This window comes from Nicotiana tomentosiformis, chromosome 6 (genome assembly GCF_000390325.3).
Source record: "Nicotiana tomentosiformis chromosome 6, ASM39032v3, whole genome shotgun sequence".
NCBI classification, from domain to species: Eukaryota; Viridiplantae; Streptophyta; class Magnoliopsida; order Solanales; family Solanaceae; genus Nicotiana; species Nicotiana tomentosiformis.
Window position 1 is genome coordinate 88,315,809 of NC_090817.1, and position 8,854 is coordinate 88,324,662.

At 35.2% G+C, this 8,854-nt stretch overlaps 1 protein-coding gene across 1 annotated transcript; it reads right to left on the reverse strand.

Moving 5' to 3' along the window:
* Positions 1–3,075: 3,075 nt before the first annotated feature.
* On the reverse strand, positions 3,076–8,229 carry LOC104090698 (ABC transporter F family member 1-like). The gene is made up of 6 exons (XM_009595871.4): positions 8,013–8,229; positions 7,677–7,907; positions 5,588–5,661; positions 5,301–5,511; positions 4,966–5,200; positions 3,076–4,540 (listed from the first exon to the last, which is right to left on the reverse strand). The coding sequence occupies exons 2-6, from the start codon at positions 7,905–7,907 to the stop codon at positions 3,483–3,485; spliced, it is 1,809 nt and encodes a 602-aa protein (XP_009594166.1). The 5' UTR covers positions 8,013–8,229; the 3' UTR covers positions 3,076–3,482.
* Between the last annotated feature and the right edge of the window lie 625 nt (positions 8,230–8,854).

Below are 8,854 nucleotides of genomic sequence, written 5' to 3' on the forward strand. Positions count from 1 at the left end.
TGTTACAATATCTGTCGTTCATGTTACAATACCCATACTCTACTTGGATTATCCCGACATCGTTTTTGCTCCCCGCGCAGTGGCCCCAGCCAGAGAGCAACAAGCTCCTCCTTGCTATGGATGAATTTGATTTTGAAGAAAAGGTCTGTCTTTCCCCTCTTTCTTCCAACAGTTTATAAGTATTTTCAATTGCAGTAACCCTAGAGGATTCAGCCAGAAAATTCACGATTAGAAGCAGAGGTATTTTGTTCGAAGAGAGAGAGAAAGAAGAAAAACTTTATTGAGATTTTGAGAGAGAGTGAAAGAAGAAAAACTTTATTGAGATTTTGAGAGAGAGAATCGCGTGTTAACTGAACGAGAGAGAAAAAAAAACATAAATAGCGTATTTCACGCCTCAATGGTAGTGTATACTATAAATGCCTATTTTGCTATAAAATATAAAAGGTAGCTATAGAAAATAATATTTTAAAATAATTTTAGTTTATAATAAATAGGGTGGCTCATAAGTATTTTTCAAATTAATAGCCAAACACAAATTGCTTTTCAGCAAAAGTACTTTAAAAAAAAATACTTTTGAAAAAAAACACTTATTAAAATAAGCTGATTTTTGCAGTTTGGCCAAACAGGCTATAGACTATTAACTAGTGCATATTGTAGAATTGTGAACTAAACATCATTAGTGAATATTGAATAAACTGCTTAATTAACAAATTTGAAATCACTAAGATAAATGAAGTACTATTCTATGAAGAAAACTTGTTAAAATCTAGAAGCAAAAGAAATTCAAGACAATAGCTGTTAATGTATGAAACACTAATACGTCAATAACAAGTGACCTATGTATAATATTAATATTCATATACAATTCAAAAGAAAAGGGGTATAATTAGCGTTCAAATCGGTACAAGTACGAGAAGTTAAGAAAAATCAAGAAACAAGGTACAGGTACAAGCCAACAAATAGTGTGGGGAGTAAAAATATTTGAACAATGAATATACTTCCAATATTAGATGATGGAAAATTAATTATGTCAAAAGATTATAGAGGTTGAAGTTTTAAGGCTGATGCACAAGAAGCTTAGATGTTTAGACATGAATTAGTTGATATCTGAAAAAACATTATTTGAAGTTAGATTTTAACAGAATATTTGGAAGTTGATCAACTTGTGTTTGGACATGAAACACCTTAGAATTAAATCCAGCCATAATATTCTAAATGTGAAAAATTAAAGTTGCATTTTGTCTCATACTCCATTCGTTCACATTCGTTCACTTTTACTTGTCCAGTATTCTAAAAATAAATTTTTAGTTTTACTTGTCACTTTTAGCATATCAAGAGAAGACAATTTTTTTTTTCTGTTATACCCACAGTATTAATTATTTATTTTAAATTATTTTCTCAAATCTATTTAAAATATGCATCAATTAATATGGGTATCATGGTAAAATATGTATTTTATTTATTATTTCTTAAGGGGTGTGCAAAGTCCATAGTGAACAAGTAAAAGTGAACGGAGGGAGCATTTTGTAGTTTCTTAATGTTTCATTTCTGTTTTTAAAAGTCCAGCCATATTTTTTTGTTTGTGAAAATAGACAAATCTATTCTCGTGACATTAATTTGAACAAGAATGGATTCATATAAATTGGGAAATTGATATGCAGACCAATTAAGACACGTTGACAAGAATTATCTCCCCTATATATGCTTTTCTCTTTTATATAAATATCGCTTTCTCCACCTTTCCACCTTAATCCCCTCCGTCGTGTATATATATATATGCCCAAATTTTCAATTATTGTGATGGCCACAAGCTATTGAGTTGCTTTTATGGAGAGAAGTGTGAATGAGAAATGTTTGATTGAAAACTGAAATAATCCTCCTCCTCATTTAATTAATTAATGTGGCAGACTTGGCTGCTAAAGGTACAAACACTGTAGTTTGGGGGATCCACTTATGTTTCTGGTTGTTGACAACCCCATTCCTTTACTTTTACAAGAGTAATTGCTCCTACGACTACAGCCCTTATATTTGACTTCATTTTCATTCTAGTAACTTTTAGCTCCGACTTATTGATGACTTGACATTTTTTGGTCGAGAAAAACCAAAAGTATGGCTAATTGGAAAAAAAGAATGAAAAGGAAAACAAATAAAATAATGGTCTTTTTTCCTTTTACGGATCTTCATATTCTCTTACAAAGACATTTTCTGTAAACGCTCAACTTCGAGTAGGAAACACACAACTTGCCATCTTAGCATTATAGGGTTTAATAGATATGGATTTGACAACTTTAGGTGCTTAATAGACTGGAGCTAAAGTTAAAATATCTAAATTAAAATTGAGGTCAAGATTAAAAGTTCGTCTGATGCATTTACCATTTGTTCAGTAACAAAGCGTAGCACGTAAAATCTAAATTGTGAACTCAAAGTCTGTCGCATCTCTTCTTTTATTGAACTCCTGTCTTGTCTCGTTATTTAGTACTCTCCTATTTTATGATACTATTATTATTTTGAAGATTTCAAATACATTTTATTTAATTGTGATCTTTTCAAAATTGTATAAGGTATTACAAGTAAATTCTTATGGTAATTATCAATTGGTAACTTAGTAAAAAATATAATAATCCGTCATATATCACATATTAAACTACACTAATAATGTAAAAAAAATATTTTATTAGTTCTCCTTAGAATTTTTTTTCTTTTATTCTTAGAGCTAAGGCCCATCGTTGAAGTTGGTTTTTCCAGCGTTATATTTACAATCTTAATCAGAAAACGAAGTTTTAGCTTGTCATTTTGCAATGAAAGCTACGTGAGTGCTTCTCACGCAATCTTTCATTCTTTCGAAGTACAAAAAACAATGAAATTTTGTTAGTTTCAGTATTCTAAATTCATTATATTAGAAGATGTAATTACCAGTAATGTTTATGACCTAGGTCGATATAACAGCTCTCCAGCAGTGAGTGCGATGTTACCTAAAGCGTAAAAATACAAAAATGGAGTTCCTATTCAGCAGGCTACTAAAAACTAAGATGAAGTATATCTTGAAGACATATCTGGCAAACATATAAACTGCACTTTAAATAAAAAGGTAAATTCATAAATCACAATAGTAGTAAAGTCCCAAAATCTTAAGTACAATATAGCTATGAGCATAGATAACAATACAAGATGATGTTTAGTGTAAGGCATCAATTTGGCTGCTATTTCTCCTCTCGGTTCATGACTTGTGATATTGGAGAAGGGCCAGAATGATTTGGACAACAAAAATATCGCACCAAGCTAAACATCAGCCAGTCCAGTCATACGGTGAACATGATCGCTTCCTCTCTAAGGTATTCAGCTGGCATGGTGTCACTAACGTCGCTAACTGCTGATGGCCTGCTGCTGATGTTGACCAATTTCTCTTCGGACTACACTATTAGCCAGGAGAAGCAGCCATATTTCCACTTGCTAGTAATACCCAAAACTTTAGAATGTCTGCTTTAATCACCTAATCCGGCCCTCGACTTCAAATGTAGCTTGAAGTCCATAATGTCACCCTCCCACCGTGTCACAGTTTGATTTTCACATACCCATATCTCGTGGGCAACCTGGTTTATGAGCCTGAAATCATGACTAACAAGAACCATGCCACCATCCCATTCATTCAAAGCCTCGGCAAGTGAGTCAATAGTCTCAATATCAAGATGGTTGGTCGGCTCATCCAACAGCAGCATGTGAGGTTGCCTAAAAGCTAACCACCCGAATATTACCCTGCTTCGTTGACCATCTGACAAGTTCTTCATAGGCATAACTTGAGCTTTACCAGTAAGACCAAACCTCCCAATTGCTGCTCTCATCTTCTCCTCCTCATTTCCACGATACTCTTTTATCATATATTGGAGAGCAGACATTTCCATGTCAAGCTTCTCAGCCAAATGCTGGTGGAACTGTGCAATCCGCAGGTGATTATGCCGCCTAACCATGCCATCAAGGGGAACTAAATCCCCTGTCATCAGCTTAAGCAGCGTGCTCTTTCCAGCTCCGTTAGGTCCCACCAGTGCTACCCTTGAATCAAGGTCTACACCAAAATCAAGGCTCTTGTAAATGAGATTATCAGGTGTGTAGCCAAATGTCACTTCCACAAACTGCAGAACAGGAGGTGGAAGTTTGCCAACATCAGGAAACCGGAAGACCAGGACCTTGTCCTTCACCACCTTCTCTGTAAGCCCTCCACGCTCCATCTTAGCCAGTGTTTTCTCTTTGCTTTGTGCTTGACGGGCTAGTTTGGCTGATCCGTGTCCAAAACGAGCAATGTACTCCTTCATTGAAGCAATCTGCTCCTGCTCCCATCTGTACTGTTTCATCTGATTCTCTTCCAGCTCCTCACGGGTTTGGACATATTGATCATAATTACCCGTATAGAGCTTCAACTTCTTATTTTGCATATGGATGATGTTAGTACACACACCATTTAGAAAATCTTGTGAGTGTGAAACAACCACCAGAATGCGGTCAAACTTCTTCAGGGTTTCTTCTAACCACACGCAAGCCTCTAGGTCTGCATTCAGGAGAAAAGGACCATAAGCATGTGATATCTAAAAATCAGTGAATGAAGAATCTAGCAGACCTTCATTAGATCCACGTGCGAGAAAATGACAAGATACTATAGCATCCCTGTATTTCCTTTCAGTTAAGAGGGAACTTCATGTAACTACTTAGCAGAGGGAAACAAAAAGACACCAGGAAAAATGCTGTAACAAGAGTGCGAACTAACACATTTAAGGTCCCATATTAGAATCTGCAATATCAGTTTCATTGCACAACAACAACAACAACAACAAGCCCAGTAATTTACCACAAGTGGGGTATGGGGAGGGTAAGATGTACGCAGCCTTACCCCAACCCTGGAAGGGCAGAGAAAAATTAACTATGTCCAGATACTCAAACCAATCATGTCGCAATAAAAATGCACCAGAAGATTACCAAGATGATTGGTGGGTTCATCAAGCAACAAAATGGTCGGATTCATAAACAGGGCTCGAGCAAGAGCAATCCTCATCCTCCACCCACCAGAAAAATCTCGTGTTTTCTTTTCTTGCATTTGCTTGGTAAATCCAAGACCAAACAAGATCTCAGCTGCACGCTTCTCCGCGGTTGATGCATCCAAAGCTTCCAAACGCTCATAGATTCGTTCAAGCTGCTCTCCGCCACCATCATCCTAAAGATAGACACAAAACAAATCATCACATTCGCCCAAAAAAAGAAGATCAAGCCGATGGAATGGAATGGAATGTAACTTATTACTCATGGCACAGTACCTGTGCAGCCAGGACTTCAACTTCTTTCTCCAATCTCAACCTCTCTTCATCGCAACTAATAACAGCTTGAAGTGAGGACATGTCAGACGCTTCAATCTCACGTGTTAGATGAAAGATATCCATATGATCTGGGATGGGAAGTTCACGACATCCTATAGAGGCAAGAAGAGTAGACTTTCCACAGCCATTAAGCCCAAGCAAACCATAACGTCTGTGAAATTAAGATCATAGAATTTGACTATCAGCTATACTAAGAAACAGCCATACAAAGAGATGACAAACCGTACCTTCCATAGTTGAGCTCCAGTTCAGAATCAACTATTAGATCATGCCCATGGAAAGTAAGTGATAAAGATTCTATCTGCAAACGAAGAGTACCATAAAAGTGTGAACTCCCTGTAGGTAATAATCTTTTTTCTTAGTCATAGTTAGTCCAAAAGCATAAATATGTATGCTTCTTGTTCATGAGTAATGGCAGTTATATGCAACTTCACCAATCAAGACCATTCTAAGTAAATATGGGATAGCTTCAGCTATTGACTGATTGATGTACCAAGATTTGGAATATCACACTCTGCAATAACACCCAAGTAAAGTGACTGTTCGAATGCAAAGGGATTCAAGGAAACAAACAAACTTATCCAAAAAACTCAAGGAAACAAACAATCAAAGCCTCATAAACGTCACAAGCTTGCAGTGACGAACAATGACAGGACACAAACCCATGAAATAAAAAATAAAAAAGATGTCTCTGTCACAAGATATCATAAGGACTATGCAGGGCAAGTTGTCAGGATTAACAGAAATGGATACAAACTCCGTACAAACAAAACCAGAGAGCATCATTGAGCAAATATACTGTTCTTCAATTGATATTAATTTCTCATTTTTGCAACAAAGCCACACCAATCACTAAATCTTTCAGTCCTCTTGCTGAGTAGAACCAAAAGTTTCATTCATTAAGCATTAAAAAAACGTATTGCAAAAACATCAAGACCAGGCATTGGTGTGTTCATAATTCAGTTTGGTAGTTTTAAGATTTTTGGGTATTTTGCCAGTCTTGCACTTCATTTTTTTTTTTTTTCAAAAACTCTTTTTAGATTTATTGCTCTAATATTAAAGATAATTTCTGATTGGCACTAATATGACAATTTCTCAAAATGTAAGTGTTGATTTGAAGCTATCAATTAGGAGTCTGAAAAAGCAGAAGCAACAGAAACCAAATTGAAATTAAAAAGAAAGGAGCAAGCGCACATCTATATTTACAGGCAGAATCAAAGTCTTATTTTTAATTGATATTCAAGTAACATTTATCCAAAACAACACATTTCCTCTTTTCCTTACTAAAAGATGGGTGTGTGAACAATTTTAACTCCCTCTTGCAACAATTTTAACGTCCTCTTAGGGTTCCTCTCAACAGGCGCGGATGTAATGTGTTACCAACGGGTTCAATTGAACCCATTACTTTTAATGCGAAGTAAGAATTTTTATGTAAAACTTCTTTAAAATTACAAAAATAGTAGATATGAACCCATAACTTTAAAAATATAATGGGTTCAATACTAAAATCCTTAAAAGTTGAACCCATAAAATTTAAATCCTGGATCCGCCTCTGCCTCTCAACCAGCGACAAACTATAGCGCTTGGCAGCACTTAACGGTCATATACTCTGTCCGCTGGCATTAGAGAATATAGAACTGGCAAATGATATGTTAATTGTTAACCAACCATTATGTATGTTATTGATCAAGAAAAAAACTAGAAATCTTGTATAAGAAAACTAGTAACTAAATCTAAAATTAAAAAATAATTAAACCTACTCCCTCCATCCAGAAAAGAACCAACCCATCTATTTTTGGGTGTGAATTTTTACATTCATTTCTTATTCTTTTAAAATAATTTCAATATACTGATACCATATAAAAGTACGACAAATTAAAGTTATTTCTAGTTTAAATGATTATTATTTTTTTGAAACCTTGAAGTGAAAGAAAAAAACATTTTGACACACCAAATAAGATAGTAGTAGGACCAAACAATTTGGATAGAGAGAAAGATAGCATCTTATTTTCAGAAATTGATTGAAATGTTTCTACTTCATGTATTTTCAGTTCCCAACTTTTATTATTTTGGATTACTTTCAATTCCTAAACCATATAAGTATCTACGTTATAGTTATATTTTCTGCCATTATGAGCTTTTCCCGTATGACAACACTGCCACCACTACAAACAAAAAGCATAAATAATTAATTAATTAATCAAACTAAGATTTTCCGGTTTTTACAGAGTAACAAATCGAAGAGAGAAAACTCAAAATTACGATTACGAATTCAGGACCTTAATTCCAGAAATAAATAGATCAAAAGAAACTAACCCGAATATCTCTGGAAAGTGGATGTGAACACAAAACACCGGTACAAGTCCGATCAGATAACTGAATTTCCCCTACACCATTCGTTAAATCATCGACACTGTTGCTCTCCGCTAAAGAAGCTGTGGCAGCCGCCGCCGCTTTCATCGCTGCCGCCTTAGACTTCCCACTTCTCTTGGCAGCTGCGGCTGCCTTCTTCTGCGCCTCTCTCTTCTTACTCGCATCCGACACCATCTATCCATTTTCAGAAGAAAAAAAACACCACTAAGAATCAGAAAATTTAAAAAAGATACAGGAAACACTTCCAATAATATGTGTAATCCAAATCGGAAAAACTACCTTGAAATCGTAGATGTCAATAAGAATATCTAGTGTTTAAAATAATCAGATGGCTGCCTTCTTCTGTGATTATTGGTCGGAGAAAGAGGAGATTCCGATGATGAGGGTTTCTGAGGAGTTAGGAGATGGTAGAGGAATATTTATAAGATGAGTGTGGGAAGAAGACGATACACGTGTCGTTTTTGTGTTGAGGTCCAGGAGAATTTTGGAGCGGTGATACTTTGAGACAGACAGGGGTGTTCAAAACCGAACAGAAACCGAAAATCAAACAGAAATCGAAGTTTAATGGTTTATTGGTATCGGGTTAATGGCTTAACGGACGAGGAACGGATTGAATTTTTTTTATTAACGGCTTATCGGTTTGGTGGCGGATTATTCAATTTTCTTAACGGATAATCCGTTAACCCGTTAAGAATATATATATATATATATATATATATATATATTAAATAATCAAAAACCATTCTTCCACTTCCAGTACTCTATCTCTATTCTCTATTACTAATTTACTATTAGACCCTTCAACTTCTTACATATATATATATATATAAAATTCATTTTTATCCATATATATATATTAAATATCAAAAACCCTTCCACTTCTTCCAGTACTCCATCTCTAAGTTCAAGCGCCTTATTCCTAAATAATCAGAACATTTACGTACTATGCATCAGAAGATCCCAGGCTTGGCTTAGCTTAGCTTATTCTCCCACCCTATAACAAGATTGTTTAAGCTGCTGTCTATGGTTCACCTCTGCTTTTGTTTTTTTAAAACTAATGCCTGTTGTCTATGATTAATAGAAGAACAATAGTGTTGTGCCACAACTTTTTTCACTCTACA